Source organism: Mustela nivalis, assembly GCF_964662115.1.
Source record: "Mustela nivalis genome assembly, chromosome: 3".
In the NCBI taxonomy this organism is placed as follows: Eukaryota; Metazoa; Chordata; class Mammalia; order Carnivora; family Mustelidae; genus Mustela; species Mustela nivalis.
In genome coordinates this window covers 96,119,085-96,146,728 of record NC_139022.1, presented here as the reverse complement: position 1 = coordinate 96,146,728, position 27,644 = coordinate 96,119,085, and the positions used below count along the sequence as shown (strand labels likewise).

The 27,644-nt window shown below is 37.4% G+C and overlaps 1 protein-coding gene across 4 annotated transcripts in view; it reads right to left on the bottom strand.

Annotated features, from left to right (window-relative positions):
* The window catches only part of IL6ST (interleukin 6 cytokine family signal transducer), a 60,539-nt gene that overhangs the window by 26,395 nt on the left and 6,500 nt on the right, over window positions 1-27,644 (bottom strand). For 3 of the 4 annotated variants that reach the window (XM_082725989.1, XM_082725990.1, XM_082725992.1), the window contains 2 exons: window positions 8,541-8,627; window positions 3,565-3,641 (listed from right to left, as the gene is read on the bottom strand). In XM_082725989.1, coding sequence (XP_082582115.1) covers window positions 3,565-3,628 — 64 coding nt within the window. In that variant the 5' untranslated portion in view covers window positions 3,629-3,641; window positions 8,541-8,627. The remainder of the gene's footprint in view (window positions 1-3,564; window positions 3,642-8,540; window positions 8,628-27,644) is intronic. The other variant, XM_082725991.1, reaches the window with a different exon arrangement.

Here is a 27,644-nt window from a genome sequence, read left to right as displayed (position 1 = left end):
GATCATACTATTTCCGTATTTTAAATTATTTAATGGCTGCCTACACCATCAAGATAAAATCCTAACTACTTGGCTTGACTATAGCCTCACTGCCCAGAAACACAAGGCAACTTTCCCTAGTGAATCCTTTTGCCAATGGGTTTCTGGGTGGTAACCTATCCTGAGGTTCAGTGTTTTCACTTGGAAAATGAAGTTATTATCTTTTTAATAAAAGAGAGAGAGAGAGAGAGAACAATCAGGGGCAATGGCAGGTAAAAGGAGCAGACTCCCTGCTAAGCAGGGAACCTGATGTGCAATTGGAACCCAGGATCCTGAGACTATGACCTGAGCTAAAGGCAGACACTTAACAGACTGAGCCACCCAGGCACCGGTAATAAAAAAGCTATCTTGAAGAGTTGAGATTAAAATTACTTACATAAAGCACCTATTATAATGCCTGGTATTTGAAAGTCCACCAGTAGTAATGATAAGCCTATCACAATTATTACTACTCTCCAAGACAATCAAGTCACGCTGACAGGGTATGGAAGATTCTCTCAAAGTCAGCAGGAAGAATTAAAAACTGTACTTTTAAGTTTTTTTTTTCTTTGCAGTCAAAACTTTACTCTCCAATGGGATCCTGGAACATCTCATCAAATCTATAATGCCCAGAGTAGGAATGTGGATTTCTTTGTTTCAAAACTTTTAAGTTAAGGTGGGCTGTTTATATGACCATGCTATTATTATACATGTCTAATATGTCTAATATGTGCCCAGGGCACATACTTCTTTACACTTCCAAATATATGGAGCCTCATCTTGTGGGATTTTATTAAGTTACCCTGTGATACTGGGCCAGTCCTTCCAACTCCCTAGACTTCACTTTCTTCCTTGGTAAAATCACTCCTGTTTTACTTACTTACTTAATATGAAATATATTTTAGAATATTAAATAACCTAATATGTAACTACAGACTCAGTATTCATTTTTAATCACACAGAATGAGAGAGATACTAGACATGAGCAGATGTTCCAGAGTGAAAACAAAGACTCATTAAAAGCGTCCTATGCCAAATTAATCCCATTTTTACAGGGGTACCAGGCTATTTGAGATTAAATTGTAGAGAGAGAAATGTTTTAATTTTAAAAAGCCATTTGATAAACTTAGTTGGAACCATGTAGACAAGATGATGAAATGTGGATTAGTATACCTTAACAGGTAACAGCTGAACATGACAGAACTGCTGGTATCTGTTACTGATCTACACAAACAGAAATTTCATAGGTTCAAAAAAGACATCCTTAATTGATTACTCATATATAAACTTCTACAAAAATGAAGTCAGTGAGACAGAGGTCTTCAATGGAGTATGCCGGAAGTACCTGTTTTCAGTCCTTACAGCAGACTGTTATTTTCCAAATACGGTCACACCTATGTATTTATCACATCCCACTTTTTTTTACAATGTGATTGATACTCCTTCCACAAAGAAATGGGTTCAATATTCCCTTTCTGCCCTCAAATCTGTGTGGGAGCTTATGTCTGCCCAAGCCAATGGAATGTGCTGTATGACTAACTAGATCGTTAGAAGAATACAACTTTCAACCAGCATTCTTTTTCTCTTGGACATCTGTCCATAGAACTCAGTCACATGTTGCAGGGGAAGCCAAGGCCACATGGGGAGACCACATGTGGTGTTCTGGCCAATAAGCCTAGCAAAGCCCTTAACCTACAGACAGAATCAATACCAGACATATAAATGAGAGTGCGTTCAGATGATTCTAGTCCCCAATCTTTGAATATTCCAAGTGACTCCCCACCCCAGACATCATAAAGCAAAGATGAAATAGTCCAGCTGTGCCCAACTTTGTTCCCAACACACACAAACTGTGAGTAGTAGTAAATTATTGTCATTTAAAGCCATGAAGTTTTAGAGTAATTTGTGAGGCAGCAGTAAGGTTACTTCTGTTATTTTGAACATTTTTTTCAATAATCTGGCAGAACACACACACACACATACACCAAATAGCAAAGGACAAGGCTATGAAAGATCTCTAACACTGGATGTTAATATGATTAGACCAAAAGGCCAAAAGTAATATAATGAAATTTTCTAGAGAGCAAAATCTCTCTTATTTAGGCTGAGATTAAATATAGGGTAAGGGAGAAATGGCTTGAAGGAATTCATGTGAAAACCTAAGACTTTTCACTGACAAGTAACTTAACTGAAACTACAGTTTATCTTAGCTGGCCAAATACTATGCTGACTGAGTAGGAATGATGCTCAGATCAAAATAAAAATAAAATCACTCTACTCAGACCATGTCCAGTTCTGGTACATAAACTAATTTTTTTTCATAAGTATGTTTTCATTAAAACCTCAGTAACAATTACATAATTACTATCCTTTTTATAATGTTTACTCTGGGCCAGGTACTGTTCAGATGGCTTGTGTATAGTAACTCATTTAATTCTCACAATACCCCTAGGAGAGAGGAACAATTATTACGGTGATTTTTTAAATCATCAGGAAACTGACACAGATCAAGTAACTGGCCTAAGTCCTATAGCTGGTAAGTATGAGAGGTGTGATGGTCTTGTATTTGGAATGTGCTATGAGCAACCAAGAGAAGAATCAGGAGGGTAATCAACATGTACAGGGTTAGAAGCCAAGTCCTATGAAGAATTTTTAGAACAACTTGGTAAGTTTAGCTTGGGCAAAAGAGGCCTTAGAGACACATGAAAGCAGTCCTTCAGTATTTTCTAAAAGTTGAACAGTGGGAAGAGAAAGTGGAACTACTCCAGAACTAGGGATAATGGGAAAAAGTTACAAGGAAAATTTGGGCTCAAAAATAAGGAAAAGATTTTCTAAATAACAACAATTTTCAAAGTTAAGTCTTATGTCACTTAAAGTGTTCAAAAAGAAGTTGCATTCCTAGATTTTGAAAGGGGTTCATTTACAGCAGTGCTTCTAAAACTACCGGTGGTTACAGATCGGTTTGGTTTTTTACCCCCAATCTTTCACAGACTTACACTTTTGCTCTATACCATATCTTTAAGTCCAGTGATGGCATGCTTGGATGTCACAGCTACATCAAACTGTTTAAAGATTCTAAACATTTACTCTTAATTTCTGTACTTATCTCTTGTCTACTAGTAACAACCAGTTCAAGGATGAGGCTGTGGATTCCAGACCTATCACTAACACAGTGCGGTTCAGTGACAACCTTTGGCCATTAAAAAGTGAAGTGCTGAAGGTTAATAGATTTTCCCCTATGTATTAAAAAAAATGCCCAAAAAACCAGCATGTATTCCCCCCCACCTTAAAGTTATCGTTAGTATACTTAAACAGCATTTTTACTGGGAGACTGTTTCAACTCGTACTATAATTTATCAGGAATATTTTTACATTTCACAATCATTTTAGGTTACAGCAGCATTATTCTCCCAATAATGACCCTAGAAAGAATAGAAACATTAATATAATTACGTAATTATGAAGCATAAGCTTAATTATATAATTATACAAAAATACATAAACAAATTTATGAGGTTGGGAGGTAGTCTATTTCATGAACCTTACCTACAGATTCAGTGGTGAAGAAAATAAACAACGCGTGCACTATCCAAGTTTGCAATGTCAACATCTTGCATTAATTTCTGTAAAAGACACACATAGTATTATTTTTATTATTTTTTCTCTTATTACACATAGTAAGTAAAGACACAATTCCTAAAGCTCTTGTTTTCACCGGATAGGCGTCTTCTTCTAAAAGGTAGTAAAATTTTATGAGCATGCAGAAAACAAATCTAAGTCATCAGAATGTTTTTCTTTATTCCCAACAGAGTCATGGCTACATAAAAAAGTGATGGAACACAATTTATACTTTAAGGTTAATTAAAAGGGCAATCTTGTTTATTATGTGAAGATTTACATTATTAGTAAATTATTAGTAAAGACTGTGTGAGACAGTACTTCAGAGAGACATACGGCAAAACCCACCAAAAGCAATCTCAAAAGGTATTTGCCAAAATGGAAAAGAAAGTTTGTAATTCATAATACCATGACCAAAAAAAAATCCCCTACTATATGAAGAATACCTACACATCACTAAAATATTTAAACACCTAGAAGAAGCAGTAAGGTGAGCTGAATAGGTAATTTAAGAAAGAAAATACAAATTATTTAAAACATAAAAAATGGTACTTTCAACCCCACTCATAATGAGAGATACAAATTAAAACTACCCCAGAAAGGAATGCAAGATGATACAGACACTTTGGAAAATGATTTGGCAGTTCTTTACCAAGTTAAATGTACGTAATAGTAGTTAATACATATTTCACTAAGAATGTGTCCAGAGAACTAAATATACTAATATATGTCCTCATGAAGACTTATACTCAAATGTTCATATAGCAGCTTTATTCGTAACAGTCCCAAACTAAAAACCACCCAACTATCAACTTTTATTCTTTATAAATTAGACCTCAATTAAAAACCAACAAAATCTACCCAGGCAAGGTACATAGTAAAAAAAAAAAAAAAAAAGTTCAGTGCTTCACTCCTCTGAAAGACACGTACAAGAATGTTCATACAAGTTTAAGTACTGAAAAGTAGAAGCAACCAAACACGAACACAGTAGAACAGAAAAATTCAAGTAACTCAATCACAATTAATTACAGGTACTCACAACAACATGACTCAATTTCCTATTAAGAGAGAAGAGAATGAGACACAAAGTATGCTTGATTCCCTTTATATAGAAGTTCGAAATTAGGCAAATGTCATCTGTGGTGATAGAGAACAGTTCTTATCTTTTATGGGGGATGGGGAAAGAGAGCAGAAGGGAACTTCTGGAATGCTGGGCATGTTCTATAAACTAGATGGTCATTAAAAATTTACTGAGCTATAAACTTGTGATCTGTGGACTTTACTGCATGTAAGTTATACTTAGTAAAAACAGTGAACAAAACAAAAATGAGCCCAATATCATTTCTAGTTTTGGCAAAAATATAATGAAAAGTAAAAAATTATCAACACAATATTTTGAGACCATGACATAAAGGCATTCTTATTTCCTGCACTTACAGTGTGTAAACGGCATAACCTGAGCCAAGTCAGGAGTTAAAAATTGAATTCTTTGTAAATCAGAGCTCAATTATAAACAAAAAAAGAACCCAGACAAGATATATGCCCAGTTTTGCATTATCGATCAAAACTTAAATATTTTATGTTTGAATCTAATAATTCTTCCAGTATTTTATCCTACAGAATTGAGCAAAGCAACACACACATAAGGTTATTCACTATAGCTTTGTTTTTAATAAAAAAGGTTAATGCACAAGTAAGGACTAGTTAAATTATGGTATATCCAAATACAGCCTACATGTGGCTCCAAAAAAATGAGTAAGTTCTAGATCACTACCTAGAGATGTGTAATGGCATCCAAAAATAAATAAATAAAATAAAATACTGTTGAAGTAGAGAACAGTGTATTTATTTGTGGGGAGGAACAACAACAACAAAAAAAACCCACTCATCTCCTTATAGATGCATAAAATACCTCAAGGAGGATACTAATTCAAAGACTGGTTGCTACTGGATGAGATTCCACAGTAGGAAGGAGACACTACCATATACTCTCTGTACCTTTCCCATGTTGTACCATGTGACTTCAGTACTTAGTCAAAAACTAAATTTGCATTAAAAAATACTTGATGTGTAAACTCTCTCCCCCAAATAAAACCATGAACTTCTTAACAGGGCTTCACAGTACTGCATTTGGGATACAGTGTTCTTTTATTAAATCTCAGTACTAACTTACTTTATGTACTCCCTAACAACGTTAAGTCACTCTATAATAATCTGCTCATGAACTATTTAAACAACTGTTACAGGGTAAATGATTAAAGAATGAAATTTCAAGAACCATTTTCCTCCACTGGTTTTATTTCTTATTTCCTAACTTTCATAGTCCCATATTAGAAAAATCCACATCATTCAACTGCTCATCAAAACAAAATGAAGAAAATAACTGATCATGTTGGGAGAGCAGTATGCAATTACACAATGATCACCCATACCAACCAAGTACCTTGTTCACACTGTAGAGACTGGCAATCTTTCTATGAATGCACTATATTCTTATGACAAAACTGACACAAGAGATCCCATAAAGGTATTTACAGTTACCGCAAAGTGCTTAGATTTATCTAAGCAGGGCCATGAAACACAGTAGGTAACAGGCAAAAAGATAGGTTTCACAATTTAGTAGTTGGAAGTTGGAAAGTAATGTTTCCTGGGACACCTCTCAGTGGCTCCGTCAGTTAAGCATCTGCCTTAGACTTGGCTCAGGTCACAATGCAGGGTCCTGGGATTGAGCCCCAAGTCAGGCTCCCTGCTCAGTGGGGTCTACTTCTCTGTCTCCTTATGCCCCTACCCGGGCTTGTGTGCTCTCTCAAATAATAAAAAAAAAATTTTTTTAAAGTAATGTCCTAATTTTTAAAGGATTGTCATTGAGATCAGATGAAGAAACATCTCTTCAGGAACTTAATATCATAGTCCCAACCTAAGAGACAGTAGCACTACCTAAAATATTAAACGCAGGGGCACCTGGGTGGCTCAGTGGGTTAAAGCCTCTGCCTTCAGCTCGGGTCATGATCCCAGGGTCCTGGGATCAAGCCCCATATCAGGCTCTCTGCTCAGCGGGAAGCCTGCTTCTCCCTCTCTCTGCCTGCCTCTCTGCCTACTTGTGATCCCTCTCTCTCTGTCAAATAAATAAATAAAATCTTTAAAAAAAAAAAATATTAAACGCAATATAGTCAACTTCATTTTGGGGCTTATTTGTTTTAAAATGGACAGAATTGATAGTACACTGCATCCTGTTCCTCTCATTTTGTTGACAGTACATACTAAATTTAAAATTCCATTATTAGCATTATCCTCCTACATCTCTGGTAGAACTTTCCATGCATATATTATAACCACATATGGCATACAATTTTTCTTGAAATTTGCATCTTATTTTAGAAGATTCTATGAAACCATGCTCAGCAGAGAGTCTGCTCCCACGACCCCCTCAACCCCACCGCCTCTTTGCCTACTTCTCATCTGTCAAACAAAGAAGATTCTATGAAACTGCTAACCACAGATATAGGCAAGGCTATTCCAATTCCACAATGAGTGGTTCTTCTAGAGTGGCAATTCCTCAACTGTGATGGTTCAACACGTAATGTGCTGAAAAGTGCACATCAGAACTAATTCACTATTATTGTTAAATGAATAAAATTTACAAATGATTTTAAAAAATTAGAACAGATCAAGATTATCCCTATAGTTTATCATTCTTGTTCATTTTCATTCCCATGGATTTCTTAAGTGGGAGAAAATGTACAGGAGTTATAACTGATAAATATTTGATACTTCTGGCCTTTATAAATTCTTTGTTACTTATGGATTGTGATCTTTGAGTGTCTTTTTCTTTTTACTTTGACCCAAGGACAAAATGAAAAAGTGTGAGTAGGGATACATGGGTGGCTCAGTGGCTTAAGCCTCTGCCTTCTGCTCAGGTCATGATCTCAGGGTGGGTTCTGTGATGGAGCCTCACATGGGGCTCTCTGCTCATCAGGGAGCATGCTTCTGTCTGCCTGCCTCTCTGCCTACTTGAGATCTGTCAAATGAAATAAAAACAAAACAAAACAAAAAAACAAAAGAAAAGGCATGAGTAATACATTTAGGTACAGATTTCATTGGAGCGAAGAATGTTAATATAAACTTAGTTACCATAGTAACATCGTTCTTGTAATTAAAATAGTAGATGAACTACGATTGCCAAACAGAAGGCAAAGTAATGTTTGTTGACTAAGTAAGCTGGGCAGGGATCAGGATGAAGAAAATTCCAATATGGTAGGATGTATACACATTATAGTGTTACTATATACTATATACTATACTATATACTATAGTATACTCTATATATACTGTAGTATATATATACTATATACGGAGTATATACCATACTCTGAATAAATTTTCAGAGAGACAGTTATACCTACATTATATTATTATTTTAAAAATGATCCAACTCTGCTCTATTCCATTATTACTAATTGTTAATTCATAGTAACACTTGTACATTATATACTATTTTACAATACAGAACTGCTTTTATATAAATTACTTCACCTGATCATCCGAATATCCTAGAAAAGGAGGTTGGTAGGGCAGGAATCATTATTTTAATAAAGAGCTTCAGGCTTAAAACAAAATTGAGAGGAAGGTATGGAGAATTCCCACACACCCTCTGCCCCCACACAGAGGCTAAACAGCCTCTCCTATTTAGCAGTATCACTCACCAGAATAGTATATTTTACCAAGGATGAACCCACACTGACACACTTTAACCTCCACTGAGTCTGTAGTTTACCTTACGGTCCACTCATTGTGTTGTACATATACACTAGGTTTCGAATGGCAAGGATTAATTACTGAAACTTCACAAAAGATTAATTCTGACAGGTTAAAAAAAAAAAATTCTGACAGGTGAAGTTACTTACCAAATCACAAAATTAGAAAGTGAAGAAACAGGGACTTGAAACTAAGTCTTCTGCCTCCAAAAGTCATGCTCTTTTCATTAAGTCTCACTATAGAGAGAGGAGAGCCTTGTTCAGAAAGCTGACTTTGGTAATATTTATTACATGCATTCCTCTTAAATCCTTGCCTGCGGTAAGCCTTCCTGAAAGTATCTCATTCAGGTACCTTCTGACTTTCAGTCTAAAACGATCCCATAAACACTGGTATAACAATATTTAAACATCCTATTGATGTTTTGAAAAATACTTAGGAACATTATCAGCCCCTCCCATGCCTACTCCAAACTTTTCTGATGTTCATGTAATGTCACAGAAACATGAATGGGACATTTTTTGAATTTGACAAAAGGAATAAAAGCAAATTTTTAGGAGAATCATACCTTTTACCTTTCACTAGCAGTTAAGGCTACTGCTTTTCAACTGCCATACTGTTTTATGCACACAGGCATTATAAAAATTGAAGTTAAATTTCAGTACTAAGTTAAATTCTAGTATAATTAATGGTGGTTCCCCTTTGAAATGTAAAGGATAACTTCAACACAGTACCAGAAGTCCTAGCCCCAGCTACCAGAGAACAAGAAGAATTAAAAGGCCTCCCAATCGGCAAAGAAATCTCTCTTTCTTCACAGATGACATGAAAAACCCAAAAGACTCTACCCCTAAATTACTCGAAGTCATACACATTAATTCAGTAATGTGGCAGGATACAAATAAATGCATAGAAATCAGTTGCTCTCCTCTTATACACCAACAATGTACCTGCGATTCCATTTACAATAGCACCAAAAACTGTAAGATACCTTTGAATGAACCTAACCAAAGAGGTGAAGGAAGCCTACAGAACACTTACGTTCTGAAATTGAAGAAGAGACAGAAAAATGGAAGAACATTCCATGCTTATAGATCAGAAGAATAAACATTGTTAAAATGTCTATGCCACCCAGAGCCATGTATACTTTCAACACCATCCCACTCAAAATACCAATGGCATTTTTCAAAGTTCTGGAACAACCAATCCTAAAATTTGTATGGAACCTGAAATATCTCGAATTGCCAAGGAAATGTTGAAAAAGAAAACCAAAGCTGGAGGCATCATAATGCATGACTTTAGGTTCTATTACAAAATAGAAGCTTCTGCAGAACAAAGGGAATAGTCAACAAAACAAAGAGGCAACCTATGGAATGGGAGAAGATATTCACAAATGACACTCCAGACAAACGGCTGATATCCAAGATCTGTAAAAAACTCCTCAAACTCAACACACACGAAACAGATAATCAAGTCAAAAAATGGACAGAAGACACAGACACTTTTCCAAATAAGACATACAAAGGGCTAACAGATACATGAAGTAGTAGTCATCATTAGCCATCAAGGAAATTCAAATCAAAACCACAGTGATATACCACCTTACACCACTTAGAATGGCCAAAATGAAGGTGGCAAGAAACAACAAATGCTGGAGAGATTGTGGAGAAAGGGGAACCCTCTTACACTGTTGGTGGAAATGCAAACTGGTACAGCCTCTTTGGAAAACAGTGTGGCAGTTAAAAATAGAGCAACCGTATGACCAAGCAATTGCTCTACTACAAAGATACAGATGTAGTGAAAAGAAGGGCCACATGCACCCCAATGTTCACAGCAGCAATGTCACAACAGCCAAACCGTGGGAAGAGTTGAAATGCCCTTCAACAGACAAATGGATAAAGATATCATCCAGATATATAATGGAATATTACTCAGCCTTCAGAAAGGATGAATACCCAACTTTTGCATCAGCATGGATGGTACTGGAGGAGATTATGCTAAGTGAAGTAAGTCAAGGAGAGAAGTCAATTATCATAGGGTTTCACTTATTTCTGAAACATAAGGAAGAGCATGGGGGACATTAGGAAGAGAAAAATGAAGGGGGGAATCAGAGGGGGAGACCTTAATAAGAGACAATGGACTCCAGGAAACAAGCTGAGGGTTTTAGAGGGGAAGGGGGTAGGGGGATGGGTTAGCCCCGTGATGGGTATTAAAGGGGGGCACGTATTGCACAGAACACTGGGTGTCATACACAAACAATGAATCAATGAATTAATCAAAAACTGATAATGTATTGTATGGTGACTACCACAATATTAAAAAAAAAAACCACACACACACAAAAACGAAACAAAAGGGACGCCTCGGTGGCTCAGTTGGTTAAGCAGCTGCCTTGGGCTCAGGTCATGATCCCAGCGTTCTGGGATTGAGTCCCACATCGGGCTCCTTGCTCCGCAGGGAGCCTGCTTCTCCCTCTGCCTCTGCCTTCCACTCTGTCTGCCTATGCTCGCTCTCGCTCGCTCTCTCTCTGACAAATAAATAAATAAAATCTTAAAAAAAAAAAAAAAACAAAAAAAAACGAAACAAAAAAACAAACAGGCAATGAGGTTCAACTCCTTTTGAATCCTCCATTACTGTTTCACACATATTAAGCCTTTGATGTAATTTAATAGTATGTAAGAAATTAAGTTTACAATGATATTAAAATGCAAAGGAAGTAATTTTTAAATTTTCAAATGAACGGAAGCTGAAAATACATCATGTAGAAGTCCCCTATAATCCCACCACGGTAACTAATGTGAACGATTTGGCAGGTAATTTTGAAAATTTTCTATTCATATATTACATTATACTGCATAAATACATACTTTCTTATTTTACAAAAGTTGGATCACAAAAATGTGCCGTAACTTGCTTTTTTCACTTACTACATCTGGACGTCTTTCTAAGTTAATACATAAAGATGAATTCCTTATAGCATCTGCTCAAATTCAACCTTCTCATACAGGTCTTCCCTGACCACCCAGTACTACTAATCTCCCCTTCCCATTTTTTCCCAATGGCACTTTACAATTTCTAAAATGACTTGGCAAACATTTCTTGTAAAGGGCCAGATAATAAATATTTTAGGTTTTGTGGCAATTAAGGTATCTGTTGTAACTAGGTAGACAGTATGTGAACAGATGGCATGGCTGAATTCTAATAAAACTATTTAATAAAATAGGATGCATCCTAGATTTGGTCTGCAGACTATAGTAAAATAGTTTACTTATCTTATTGGCTGTTATGGGTTGAATTGTGTTTTCTTCCCAAAAGATATACTGATGTCTTAATCCACAGTATCTCATAATATGATGGTTTGGAAATAGGGCTGTGGCTGATGTAGTTAAGATGCCATAAAGGAGTAGGGTGGGCCCTTAATACAGTATGAAATTATGAAAAACACACACATAGGCACAATGCCATGTGACAACACAGGCATGCACTAGAGACTATAGGGGTATAGGTGCATGATGTATTAGTGAAATAAATATAGTGTAATCTAACTAGTCCCAAGTCTGCATGGATAGAAGCTTTCACTTCTCTTGGGACAATACCTAACAGACAAGCCAGGTTGTATCTATGGTAGGTGTATATTCATGTTCTTCTTTGGTGATGTTGGTCTGTTCAAATATTTTGCTCATTTTTAAATTGGGTGTGTTGTTTTCTCATTATTATGTTTAGAAGTTTTAAAAAATAGGTTTCTAGATCAAAGTCTTTATTAGAAAATCCTTTTAAAGTATTTTCTCCCAGGGCGCCTGGGTGGCTCAGTGGGTTAAGCCGCTGCCTTCGGCTCAGGTCATGATCTCAGGGTCCTGGGATCAAGTCCCGCATCGGGCTCTCTGCTTGGCAGGGAGCCTGCTTCCCTCTCTCTCTCTGCCTGCCTCTCCATCTACTTGTGATTTCTCTCTGTCAAATAAATAAATAAAATCTTAAAAAAAAAAAAAAAAGTATTTTCTCCCAATCTGTGGCTTATCTTCCCGTTCTTTAACCATGCTTTTTTAAACAGCAGAAATTTTCATTTTAATCAAGTCCAATTTATTTACTACTCCTTTTGATACTGTATCAAAGAAATCCTTGCTGAATGCCAAGTCTCAAGGGTCTATGTTTTCTAGCCAGAAGTTTTATAGTTTCAGGTTTGATATTTAGGTCTATCAACTATGTTGGTAATTCTTATACATGGTGTAAAGGTAGGTATTCAAGTTCATTTTGTTACACAGGAATACCCAATTGTTTCCAAACTATTTGTAGAAAAACTGTCCTTTCTCAAGTGAATTGCCTTTACACTTTGATCAAAAATCAGTGTCCGTGTATATGTGGGTCTATTTATATACTCTCTACTCCACGCTTGGGAAAACTTTTTATGTAAAGGGCCAGAGAATAAGTATTTCAGGCTTTGCAGACCATAATGTCTCTGTTGAACTACACCATCTGCTGTTGCAGACAAAAGCAGCCATAGATAAAACATAAACAAATGGGTGTGGCTATGTTCTAACAATACTTTACAAAATTAGGAGGCACCCTGATTTCACCTGGGAGCTCTAACTACCCAATTTCTGCTCTATTCTGTTCCACTGATCTATTTGCTTAAAAATATTATTAAAAATATTTACTTAAGAAAGTCTTGAAAATCAGTGTTCTGTGTGTAGTTAAAAACCACAAGTGGAAAGCCACCTATGAAAAACCCACCACAAATATCATTCTCAATGGAGAAAAATTGAGGGCTTTTCCACTAAGGTCAGGAACACGGCAGGGATGTCCATTATCACCACTGCTATTCAACATAGTACTAGAAGTATTTCTAGCAGAATATTTCTAGCAATACTATATTTCTAGCAATACTAGAAATATTTCTAGCCTCAGCAATCAAACAAAAAGAAATTAAAGGCATCCAAATATCCAATCCAAACTATCACTCTTTGCAGATGATATGATACTTTATGTGGAAAACCCGAAGACTCCACTCCCAAAACTGCTAGAACTTGTTCAGTAAAATGTCAGGCTATAAAATCAATGCACAGGAATCCATTCCATTTCTTTACACCAACAGTAAGACAGAAAAAAGAGAAATTAAGGACTCAGTCGCATTTACAATTGCACCCAAAACCGTAAGATACCTAGGAATAAACCTAACCAAAGAGGCAAAGAATCCATACTCCAAAAACTACAAGTACTCATGAAAGAAATTGAGGAAGACACAAAGAAATGGAAAAATGTTCCATGCTCATGGATCGGAAGAATAAATATTGTGAAAATGTCTATGCTACCTAAAGCAATCTACACATTTAATGCAATTCCTATCAAAATCCCATCCATTTTTTCAAAGAAATGGAACAAATAATCCTAAAATTTATATGGAACCAGAGAAGACCTCCAAGTTGAAAAAGAAAGCCAAAGCTGGTGGCATCCCAATTCTGGACTTCAAGCTCTATTACAAAGCTGTGATCATCAAGATAGTATGGTACTGGCACAAAAACAGACACATAGATCAATGAACAGAATTGAGAGCCCAGATATGGTCAACTAATCTTCAACAATGCAGGAAAGAATGCCCAATGGGAAAAAGACAGCCTCTTCAACAAATGGTGTTTGGAAAATTGGATAGCCACATGCAGAAAAATGAAACTGAACCATTTCCTTATACCACACATGAAAATAGACTCAAAATGGATGAAGGACCTCAATGTGAGAAAGGAATCCATCAAAATCCTTGAGGAGAACACAGGCAGCAACCTCTTCCACCTCAGAGGCAGCAACTTCTTCCTAGGAACATTGCCAAAGGCAAGGGAACAGGGCAAAAAATAAAGTACTGGGATTTCATCAAGATCAAAAGATTTTGCACAGCAAAGGAAACAGTTAACAAAACCAAAGACAAACCACAGAATGGGAGAAGATATTTGCAAACGAACATATCAGATATAGGGCTAGTATCCAAAATCTATAAAGAGCTTAGCAAACTCAACACCCAAAGAATAAATAATCCAATCAAGAAATGGGCAGAAGACATGAACAGACATTTCTGCAAAGACGACATCCAGATGGCCCACAGACACATGAAAAAGTGCTCCACATCACTGGGCATCAGGGAAATACAGATCAAAACCACAATGAGATACCACCTCACACCAGTCAGAAAGGCTAAAATTAACAAATCAAGAAATGACAGATGCTTGTGAGGATGTGGAGAAAGGGGAACCCTCCTACACTGTTGGTGGGAATGCAAGCTGGTGCAACCACTCTGGAAATGGCATGGAGGTTCCTCAACAAGTTGAAAATAGAGCTACTTTACCACCCAGCAATTGCACTACTGGGTATTTACCCTAAAGATACAAACAGTGATCTAAAGGGGCACGTGCACCCAAATGTTTATAGCAGCAATGTCCACAATAGCCAAACTGTGGAGAGAACCTACATCAACAGATGAATGGATCAAGATGATACATATATATACAATGGAATAATATGCAGTCATCTAGAGAAATGAAATCTTGGGGCACCTGGGTGGCTCAGTGGGTTAAGGCCTCTGCCTTCGGCTCAGGTCATCATCTCAGGGTCCTGGGATGGAGCCCCACATCAGGCTCTCTGCTCAGCAGGGAGCCTGCTTCCCTTCCTCTCTCTCTGCCTGCCTCTCTGCCTGCTTGTGATCTCTGTCAAATAAATAAATAAAGTCTTTGGGAAAAAAAAAAAGGAAATGAAATCTTGCCATTTGGGATGGCATGGATGAACTGGAGGGTATTATGCTTAGCAAATAAGTCAATTGGAGAAAGACAACTATCACAGGATCTCCCTGATATGAGGAAGTGGAGATGCAATGTGGGGGTTTGGGGGACAGGGAAAGAATAAATGAAACAAGATGGCATCGGGAAGGAGACAAACCATAAGAGACTCAATGTCACAAAACAAACTGGGGGGAAAACAAACTGGGGGGGCGGAGGGAGGGGGCTAGAAAGAGGGTGGTGGGGTTATGGACATAGAGGAGGGTATATGCTATGGTGAGTGCTGTGAAGTGTGTAAACCTGGTGATTCACAGACCTGTACCCCTGAGGCTAGTAATACATGTTTATTAAAAAATTTAAAAATTAAAAAAAAACAAAACAAAACACTACAGTTGCTCCTGGATGCAGTGTTAAGTGTCAGTCAAGTCTGGTTGATAGTGTTATTCAAATCTTCTGTTATATTATTAGTCATTTTCTGTCTACTTCCTCTATCAAATATTGAAAGGGGCGTATTGATAATCCCTTTATTCTTGCAGTTCTTTCAGATTTTGCCCTATTTTGAAGCTTTATTAGGAACATAAATGTAAGGTCTTGATGAAGTGACTCTTCTATCATTGTGCAATGATGTTCTTTACCAATGGTAATATTCTTCACTCTGAAATCTACTTTTGACATCATTATAGACCTCTCATCTTCTCTTCCATTAGTATTATTATGGTATACTCTTTCCCTGTTCTTTTGTATATTACCTGTTTCTTTCTTCATATTTAAAGCTTTGTGGGTTTTTTGTTGCTGTGTTTTGTTTTGGTAGGTAGTATATAGTTTATCTAATCTGACAATTTCTGCTTTAATTAGTAATCTAGGCCACCAACATTTATTATTATTGATAAGTAGGTAAAGCTCACAGCTTTGTATTTCTTTTCTACCTACTTATCTCTTTTCTCCCTTTTCTTCTATTTTTGTCATCTGTGTTAGGTGACATTTCTTAGGATTTCCATTTTGTCTTCTTTTTGGCTTGTAAACTATTAATTGTTTTGTTATCCTAGTGATTAAGATTTCTAGTTTACTTCGTAAACTTACCCATCTTTGTAACAAGTGATGTTATAGCACCTCATGCACATTGAAGTTTACAAGAGTATATAAATTCTTTCTCCCCTCTTATCTTTATGCTATTTTTGGCATACAACTTACTTTTACATATTTTATAAACTTCAGATGTACTTTATACATGTTGTAAACCCTACTGTTGTTTTTGCTTAAATCATCACTCTGAAGATTTTTTTTTTTTTTAATTCAACAGAGATCCCAAGTAGGCACAGAGGCAGGCAGAGAGAGACGGAGAAGCAGGCTCCCTGCTGAGCAGAGAGCCCGATGTGGGACTCGATCCCAGCACCCTGGGATCATGACCTGAGCTGAAGGCATAGGCTCTACCCACCAAGCCACCAGGCAACCCTTAAAAATCACTTTAAAGGAGAGATTATAATACAAATATCTTGTGTATATACCTATGTCTACTACCATTTCCAGAGCTTCTCATCTTTTATCTAAGGTCTACATTTCTATTTGATGTTTTCCTTCTGTCTGAAGGATTATTATTATTTGTAGCGCAGGTCTGCTGGTGATGGATTCTTTGTTTCTACACACCTAAAAATAACTTCTTTATTATTTTTCATAGGTATTTTCACTAGGTATAGATTCTCAATTGACAGATTTTTCTTTCAGTGTTTTAAAAATGTAGCTATTAAGTTCTTGCATGCACTGTTTCTCATGAGAAATCCACTATCATCCTTATCTTTCTTCTTTTGTATGAAAGGTCTCTTTTCTCCTGTGGATGCATGTCAGTTTTCCTTAACTATTTCTTACCAATTTTGAGCAATCTTGATTATAAAGCACCTTGGTCAAGTTTTTATGATGTTTCTGGCGCTTAAGAGTTTGTTGAACTTCTTGCATCTGCTGGTTTAAACATTTTTCATCAAATCTATGAAGACTGAGGCCACTGTTTCTTTGAATTTATTTCTGACCCTCTTGCTCCTAACCCTTGAGAATTCTATTAACATGTATTATTAGGATGCTTGAAGTAGTTCCCCTTGCTCATTGTGTCCAGTCCGTTTTTTCTGTTTTATGATAATTTCTACTGCTGTATCTTTAGGCATACTGATCTTTTCATCTGCAATATCTATTCTGACATTAATCCTAACTTGTATATTTTTCATCTCACACATATTTATTATCTCTAGAAGTTCAACTGGGTCTTTTGCATGTATTCTGTAACTAACTTCTTGAACATATAGGACACAGTTAAAGTAACTTCTAATTTCTTTGGTAATTCTAACATCTAATGTCAGCTCTGCATTACTTTTAATTTTTCTCCTTATTATACTTTGTACTTTCATGCTTCTTACACATGCCTGATAATTCCTATTTGGATGATGGACACTGACTTTCACCTTTTTTGCTACTGGATCTGTACTGGATTTTTTTTGTATTTCTAAATCCTTTTATTTATTTATTTATTTATTTTATAATATAATTTTTTATTTTTTATAAACATATATTTTTATCCCCAGGGGTACAGGTCTGTGAATCACCAGGTTTACACACTTCACAGCACTCACCAAAACACATACCCTCCCCAATGTCCATAATACCACCCCCTTCTCCCAAACCCCCTCCCCCCAGCAACCCTCAGTTTGTTTTGTGAGATTAAGAGTCACTTATGGTTTGTCTCCCTCCCAATCCCATCTTCTTTCATTTATTCTTCTCGTACCCACTTAAGCCCCCATGTTGCATCACCACTTCCTCATATCAGGGAGATCATATGATAGTTGTCTTTCTCCGCTTGATTTATTTCGCTAAGCATGATACGCTCTAGTTCCATCCATGTTGTCGCAAATGGCAAGATTTCATTTCTTTTGATGGCTGCATAGTATTCCATTGTGTATATATACCACATCTTCTTGATCCATTCATCTGTTGATGGACATCTAAGTTCTTTCCATAGTTTGGCTATTGTGGACATTGCTGCTATAAACATTCGAGTACACGTGCCCCTTTGGATCACTACGTTTGTATCTTTAGGGAAAATACCCAATAGTGCAAATGCTGGGTCATAGGGCAGTTCTATTTTCAACATTTTGAGGAACCTCCATGCTGTTTTCCAGAGTGGCTGCACCAGCTTGCATTCCCACCAACAGTGTAGGAGGGTTCCCCTTTCTCCGCATCCTCGCCAACATCTGTCATTTCCTGACTTGTTGATTTTAGCCATTCTGACTGGTGTGAGGTGATATCGCATTGTGGTTTTGATTTGTATTTCCCTGATGCCGAGTGATATGGAGCACTTTTTCATGTGTCTGTTGGCCATCTGGATGTCTTCTTTGCAGAAATGTCTGTTCATGTCCTCTGCCCATTTCTTGATTGGATTATTTGTTCTTTGGGTGTTGAGTTTGCTAAGTTCTTTATAGATTCTGGACACTAGTCCTTTATCTGATATGTCGTTTGCAAATATCTTCTCCCATTCTGTCAGTTGTCTTTTGGTTTTGTTAACTGTTTCCTTTGCTGTGCAAAAGCTTTTGATCTTGATGAAATCCCAATAGTTCATTTTTGCCCTTGCTTCCCTTGCCTTTGGCGTTGTTCCTAGGAAGATGTTGCTGCGGCTGAGGTCGAAGAGGTTGCTGCCTGTGGTCTCCTCAAGGATTTTGATGGATTCCTTTCGCACATTGAGGTCCTTCATCCATTTTGAGTCTATTTTTGTGTGTGGTGTAAGGAAATGGTCCAATTTCATTTTTCTGCATGTGGCTGTCCAATTTTCCCAGCACCATTTATTGAAGAGGCTGTCTTTTTTCCATTGGACATTCTTTCCTGCTTTGTCGAAGATTAGTTGACCATAGATTTGAGGGTCTATCTCTGGGCTCTCTATTCTGTTCCATTGATCTATGGGTCTGTTTTTGTGCCAGTACCATGCTGTCTTGATGATGACAGCTTTGTAATAGAGCTTGAAGTCCGGGATTGTGATGCCACCAACGTTGGCTTTCTTTTTCAATATCCCTTTAGCTATTCGAGGTCTTTTCTGGTTCCATATAAATTTTAGAATTATTTGTTCCATTTCTTTGAAAAAGATGGATGGTACTTTGATAGGAATTGCATTAAATGTGTAGATTGCTTTAGGTAACATAGACATTTTCACAATATTTATTCTTCCAATCCAGGAGCATGGAACATTTTTCCATTTCTTTGTGGCTTCCTTAATTTCTTTCATGAGTACTTTATAGTTTTCTGAGTATAGATTCTGTGTCTCTTTGGTTAGGTTTATTCCTAGGTATCTTATGGTTTTGGGTGCAATTGTAAATGGGATTGACTCCTTAATTTCCCTTTCTTCTGTCTTGCTGTTGGTGTAGAGAAATGCAACTGATTTCTGTGCATTGATTTTATATCATGACACTTTACTGAATTCCTGTATAAGTTCTAGCAGTTTTGGAGTGGAGTCTTTTGGGTTTTCCACATATAGTATCATATCATCTGCGAAGAGTGATAATTTGACTTCTTCTTTGCCGATTTGGATGCCTTTAATTTCCTTTTGTTGTCTGATTGCTGAGGCTAGGACCTCTAGTACTATGTTGAATAGCAGTGGTGATAATGGACATCCCTGCCGTGTTCCTGACCTTAGCGGAAAAGCTTTCAGTTTTTCTCCATTGAGAATTATATTTGCGGTGGGTTTTTCATAGATGGCTTTGATGATATTGAGGTATGTGCCCTCTATCCCTACACTTTGAAGAGTTTTGATCAGGAAGGGATGCTGTACTTTGTCAAATGCTTTTTCAGCATCTATTGAGAGTATCATATGGTTCTTGTTCTTACTTTTATTGATGTGTTGTATCACATTGACTGATTTGCGGATGTTGAACCAACCTTGCAGCCCTGGAATAAATCCCACTTGGTCGTGGTGAATAATCTTTTTAATGTACTGTTGAATCCTATTGGCTAGTATTTTGTTGAGTATTTTCGCATCTGTGTTCATCAAGGATATTGGTCTATAGCTCTCTTTTTTGGTGGGATCCTTGTCTGGTTTTGGGATCAAGGTGATGCTGGCCTCATAAAATGAGTTTGGAAGTTTTCCTTCCATTTCTATTTTTTGGAACAGTTTCAGGAGAATAGGAATTATTTCTTCTTTAAATGTTTGGTGGAATTCCCCCGGGAAGCCGTCTGGCCCTGGGCTTTTGTTTGTTTGGAGATTTTTAATGACTGTTTCAATCTCCTTACTGGTTATGGGTCTGTTCAGGCTTTCTATTTCTTCCTGGTTCAGTTGTGGTAGTTTATATGTTTCTAGGAATGCATCCATTTCTTCCAGATTGTCAAATTTATTGCCGTAGAGTTGCTCATAGTATGTTCTTATAATAGTTTGTATTTCTTTGGTGTTAGTTGTGATCTCTCCTCTTTCATTCATGATTTTATTTATTTGGGTCCTTTCTCTTTTCTTTTTGATAAGTCGGGACAGGGGTTTATCAATTTTATTAATTCTTTCAAAGAACCAGCTCCTAGTTTCGTTGATTTGTTCTATTGTTTTTTTGGTTTCTATTTCATTGATTTCTGCTCTGATCTTTATGATTTCTCTTCTCCTGCTAGGCTTAGGGTTTCTTTCTTGTTCTTTTTCCAGCTCCTTTAGGTGTAGGGTTAGATTGTGTACCTGAGACCTTTCTTGTTTCTTGAGAAAGGCTTGTACCGCTATATATTTTCCTCTCAGGACTGCCTTTGTTGTGTCCCACAGATTTTGAACCGTTGTATTTTCATTATCATTTGTTTCCATGATTTTTTTCAATTCTTCTTTAATTTCCCGGTTGACCCATTCATTCTTTAGAAGGATGCTGTTTAGTCTCCATGTATTTTGGTTCTTTTCAAACTTCCTTTTGTGGTTGAGTTCTAGCTTTAGAGCATTGTGGTCTGAAAATATGCAGGGAATGATCCCAATCTTTTGATACCAGTTGAATCCTGATTTAGGACCGAGGATGTGATCTATTCTGGAGAATGTTCCATGTGCACTAGAGAAGAATGTGTATTCTGTTGCTTTGGGATGAAATGTTCTGAATATATCTGTGATGTCCATCTGGTCCAGTGTGTCGTTTAAGGCCTTTATTTCCTTGCTGATCTTTTGCTTGGATGATCTGTCCATTTCAGTGAGGGGAGTGTTAAAGTCCCCTACTATTATTGTATTATTGTTGATGTGTTTCTTTGATTTTGTTATTAATTGGTTTATATAGTTGGCTGCTCCCACGTTGGGGGCATAGATATTTAAAATTGTTAAATCTTCTTGTTGGACACACCCTTTGAGTATGATATAGTGTCCTTCCTCATCTCTTATTATAGTTTTTGGCTTAAAATCTAATTGATCTGATATAAGGATTGCCACTCCTGCTTTCTTCTGATGTCCATTAGCATGGTAAATTCTTTTCCACCCCCTCACTTTAAATCTGGAGGTGTCTTCGGGCTTAAAATGTGTTTCTTGGAGGCAACATACAGATGGGTTTTGTTTTTTTATCCATTCTGATACCCTGTGTCTTTTGACAGGGGCATTTAGCCCATTAACATTCAGGGTAACTATTGAGAGATATGAATTTAGGGCCATTGTATTGCCTGTAAGGTGACTGTTACTGTATATGGTCTCTGTTCCTTTCTGATCTACCACTTGTAGGATCTCTCTTTGTTTAGAGGACCCCTTTCAAGATTTCCTGTAGAGCTGGTTTGATGTTTCCAAATTCTTTCAGTTGTTGTTTGTCCTGGAAGCTTTTAATCTCTCCTTCTATTTTCAATGATAGCCTAGCTGGATATAGTATTCTGGGCTGCATGTTTTTCTCATTTAGTGCTCTGAAAATATCATGCCAGCTCTTTCTGGCCTGCCAGGTCTCTGTGGATAAGTCAGCTGCCAATCTAATATTTTTACCATTGTATGTTACAGACTTCTTTTCCCGGGCTGCTTTCAGGATTTTCTCTTTGTCACTGAGACTTGTAAATTTTACTATTAGGTGACGGCGTATGGGCCTATTCTTATTGATTTTGAGGGGCGTTCTCTGAACCTCCTGAATTTTGATGCTTGTTCCCTTTGCCATATTGGGGAAATTCTCCCCAATAATTCTCTCTAGTATACCTTCTGCTCCCCTCTCTCTTTCTTCTTCTTCTGGAATCCCAATTATTCTAATGTTGTTTCGTCTTATGGTGTCACTTATCTCTTGAATTCTCCCCTCGTGGTCCAGTAGCTGTTTGTCCCTCTTTTGCTCAGCTTCTTTATTCTCTGTCATTTGGTCTTCTATATCACTAATTCTTTCTTCTGCCTCATTTATCCTAGCAGTGAGAGCCTCCATTTTTGATTGCACCTCATTAATAGCTTTTTTGATTTCAACTTGGTTAGATTTTAGTTCTTTTATTTCTCCAGAAAGGGCTTTTATATCTCTCGAGAGGGTTTCTCTAATATCTTCCATGCCTTTTTCGAGCCCGGCTAGAACCTTGAGAATTGTCATTCTGAACTCTAGGTCTGACATATTACCAATGTCTGTATTGATTAGGTCCCTAGCCTTCGGTACTGCCTCTTGTTCTTTTTTTTGTGTTGAATTTTTCCGTCTTGTCATTTTGTCCAGATAAGAGTATATGAAGGGCCAAGTAAAATACTAAAAGGGTGGCAACAACCCCAGGAAAATATGCTTTAACCAAATTAGAAGAGATCCAAAATCGTGAGGGGGGAGAAAGGGGATAAAAAGTGGTTCAAAAAGGAAACAATAAAAAAAAAAAGAAAAAAAGAGAAAAAAAAAAGAATTTTTAAAAAAAAGGAAAACACCTAAGAAAAATATAAAAAAGAAAAAAAATATATGTATTAGATAAACTAGTAAAAAATCGTTAAAAAAGAAAAAGGTAACAGTTAAAAAAAAAATTTTACCCAAAGGCAAAAAAAAAAAAAAAAAAAAGAAAAAGAAAAAGAAAAAAATTAAATTAAATTAACCGCAAGACTAAAAAAAATCACAGGGAAAAAGCCATGAGTTCCGTGCTTTGCTTTCTCCTCCTCTAGAATTCTGCTGCTCTCCTTCGTATTGAAACTGCACTCTTTGGTAGGTGAACTTGGTCTCGGCTGGATTTCTTGTTGATCTTCTGGGGGAGGGGCCTGTTGTAGTGATTCTCAAGTGTCTTTGACCCAGGCAGAATTGCAGCGCTTTTACCCGGGGCAGGGGTGAGTAATCCGCTTGGGTTTGCTTTCAGGAGCTTTTGTTCCCTGAGCGCTTTCCGTAGAGTTCCGGAGGACGGGAATACAAATGGCGGCCTCCTGGTCTCCGGCCCGGAGGAGCCGAGAGCCCAGGGCCGCACTCCTCAGTGCGTGCCCAGAGAACCGCGCTCAGTTACTCCCGTCTGCCTGATCTCCGGCCGCGCTCCGAGCTCACCGAGCCTGCGACCGGTTCAAGGTCACCCCGAGCTGCGAGCTTACTGTCGGCTCTGTCTCTGTGGCCGGCTTTCCCGTTCCAATACCCGCAAGCTCTGCGACACTCAGACACCCCCGATCCTTCTGTGACCCTGCGGGACCTGATGCCACGCTGACCCCGTGTGGGCTTTGCCCCGGGTAGCCTCTGGAGCGATGTCCCTCAGTGCAACAGACTTTTAAAAGTCCTGATTTTGTGCGCAGTTGCTCCGCCGCTTGCCGGGAGCCGGCCCCTCCCCCCAGGGTCTATCTTCCCGTCGCTTTGGATTCACTTCTCCGCCGGTCCTACCTTTCAGAAAGTGGTTGTTTTTCTGTTTCCAGAATTGCTGTTCTTCTTCTCTTCGATCTGCTGATGGGTTGGCAGGTGTTTGCAATCTTTAGATAAGCTATCTAGCTGATCTCCGGGTAGCTGAAGTAGTCTCAGCCTGCTACTTCTCCGCCATCTTGACTCCTCCCCCTATTTATTTATTTATTTATTTTTGAAGGTTTATTTATCATTGGAGTGAGCAAGAAAGAGCATGCAAGAATGAGGGCAGTGGGGAGAGGAACAGACACCTCATGAGCCTGACATAGGGCTTGATCTCAGGGTTCTGAGATCAAGACCTGAGCCAAAACCCAGTAACTCAAGCGAAGGTGTCTCTGTTATGTCTGTACGTTTTAACTTTATTCTAGGACACAGTTAAGTACCTGGAAACAATATGGTTCTTCACAGTTAAGTACCTGGAAACAATATGGTTCTTTTAGGTCTTCCTTTTAAGATACACTGGTTAAGTAGGTATTTATCCAAACAATACAAAATTACTAATATAAAGGAATACATGCACCTTGAGGTTTGTATTAGCAGTACCTACAATAGCCAAATCATGGAAACAGCCCACATGTCCATCAACTGATTAGTCAATAAAGATGACAGGTGTGTAGGGGTATATATATACATACATACATACCCACACACACGTGTTATGTGTATCTATGTGTGTACACACACACACACACACACACACACACACACACACTCTGGACTATTACTCAGCCATCAAAAAGAATGAAATCTTGCCATTTTCAATGACGTGGATGGAACTGGAGAATATGATGCTAAGTAAAATAAGTCACAGAAAGACAATGTATTCACTCATATATGGAATTTAAGAAACAAAACAAGGTTAAAAAGGAAAGGATGTAAACAAAGAAACAGACTCTTAACAAAAAAAAGATCTGAGTTTAAAGCGTGAGCAGCGGGAGAGGCAGCAGCAGCCCCTCTGCTGAGCAGGAAGCCTAATGCAGGGCTTGATTCCAGGATCCTGAGATCCTGACCTGAGCCAAACGCAGACGCTTAACTGACTGAGCCACCCCAATGCCCCCCCCCCCCAGACTGTTAACTATAAAAACCAAACTGATGGTTACCAGAGGGGAGATGCATAGGGGAGGGTGGGTGAAACAGGTGATGGGGATTAAGGAGTGCACTTGTGACGAGCACCAGGTATAGTATAAAAGTACTGAATCACTATTTTGTACACCTGAAATTAAATTTCACACTGGATGTTAAAAGGAATTTAAACAAAAAAACTTAAAAAAAAAAAAAAAAAGATACCCTGGGTGGAATTGGAGCAGCACTTATTCCAGGCCAATTTATTTACTACTGACCCAGGGTCCTTCTGTGTCTCTAACCAACGTCCCATGAGTCAAATGGTTCCAAACCTGGCTGGTGAGGTCAGGAAGCTTTCCTGATCCAATGGAAGCACCAAGCACTGCTATCTTCAACCCCTCCAGGAGGTTCTTTCCCTGGTCTGTAGTAATTTCTTTACATGCATGCACTAGTCAGTACTCAGATGAATAGTTTAGCAGGACCTCTGAAGCTTTTTAGCCCTCTAGTACTGTTTTGTGAATTCTAGATCCTTTGGTAATCCCAGCCATCTCCACAGGTCAAAGAGAATCCATGGATCTTATCCTGGATTCCCCACCTACCTGTGCCAGGGACTGGAAACTTTCTCAAGGTAGTAGGCTAGGGCAATCACAGGGTTCATCTCACTTGTTTCCCATCTGTCAAGACCACTGCTTTTCATTATCCAGTGTCAAGTGTCTTGATTATCACTGTTTCATGTGGGTTTTTTGTTTGTTTGTTTTATGGTTCTATCAGTCAAGAGAGTAAATCTTACCTCCTTTTATCCCATTTTTGGTCTTAAGTGCAAGTTGCAGTCATTTGGACACCAAATCAAACAGGAATTACGTAATAAAACTATTGTTAAACTATTGTGCATATAGGTGTGAAAAATCCTAACCAAAGCATTTGCAAATTAATTTTCATGACATACATGAAAACAACAACAAAAACTCCATAAATACCAATAGTACTAAGCCTAAAATAAAGGGCACATGGGTGGCTCAGTATGTTATGCTTCTGCCTTGAGCTAAGTCATAATCCCAGGATTCTGGGATGGAGCCCCCAGTCAGGCTCAACAGAAAGTCTGCTTCTCCCTCTTCTTCTCCCCCTCCCCCCATCCTGCTCATGTTCTTGAGTAAATTAATTTTTGAATAAATTAATTTTATTCTTGAATAAATTAATTTTTAAAAATCTTTAGAAAAAAATAAAAACCTAAAAATGTAAGCATGGTCCATTAAGCAAAAGATTAACAATATTACTCACTGTATTAAGAGAAAAAACTATACAATCATTCCAAAAGATGCTTGAAAATTATCTGATAATATTCAACAACTGTTCACTTAAAATTTGAAAGTAACAAAGTGTAAGAAAAAAAAAGACCGAAAGAGACCATCCTTACCTTCATGAAGTATAACAAAGATGATGGATTCAAGCCTATGTTCAAATCCCCAATGTGTGCAAATCCGAACTCTTTTTGTAAAACATCTTAGCCAAGTTATTTACTATCCCTCCCTTTCATTCTCCTTATCTGTAAAATAAGAATACCACCACTACCTACCCCACATATTACCCAGAGCTTTTGTGAGGATTAAGTCAATAAATATAAAGCACTTATAATCTACCTGACTCACAGTATGTACTCAATAAATGGTAACCTGTTATCAGTGCAGCTCTTGTTGCTGTTGCCACTATCTTTTATCAGAAACCCACAGGAAACAACACAGTAAAAAATAAAAATTAGGATCAGTCCTATTGAAGTCAGAATTCAAACAAGATATTTGGAGTCATCACTTAACACTGTTCTACATGGCTTAACCAAAAACAGAACAAATGATATATAAAAATGGAGAAAGAAAAACTTGCAGATGATACTATCTATTAAGGAATAGAATGGGAATCAAATGACAAACTACCACAACTACTTAGAATTTAAAAGATCATCAAAAAACATAGTTCTCCTACATACCAGTAATAACCAGGTAGAAATTTCAAAGAAAAAATCCTAGTCACAACAGCAGCAAAAACTGTAATAAAGAAAAAAAAAAAACTAATCAGAGCTATGTAATAACCTGATACAGAAAACCATAAACCCTTACTAAAAGCTCATTAGTCAAATACCATGAAATGGAAAAGAAAATATACATGGTAGGCACTGGTTCTTCACAAAATACTGTATTAATGCAACACAACTTTTACTTAAACTACAAAGAAGTCATTTATTATAGAACTTTACAAACCAATTTAAAATGTCACACAAAATATTAGATAATGACCAAAAGCCAATTTTCAAGAGATGAAGAGAAAACTTGCTCTACTCATCTATTAAGGCATAATGCAACATTATAGTAATTAAATGGGGCATTGCATCTGAATATTTTGATCAATAGTATAAAGCAAAAAAAGTCCAGAAACAGATCCATAGATACTTAAGAATTTAATCATCCGATTAAAAAAAAAAAAAAAAAAAAGCGCCTATCACTGGGGGAAAAGGACCATTTAGAACAGTACTGGGAAAACTGGCTCCACAAGCAAAAAGATAGAGAGTTCTACTTCATTACACATACATACACTCCAGATTAAGGATCTTTAGATTCTGACTATTGGAAGAAAGAGAGACCTCAGAGTTAGGCAAGTCCTCCTACAAATTATCACTGATTAGTTTCATACAAATGAA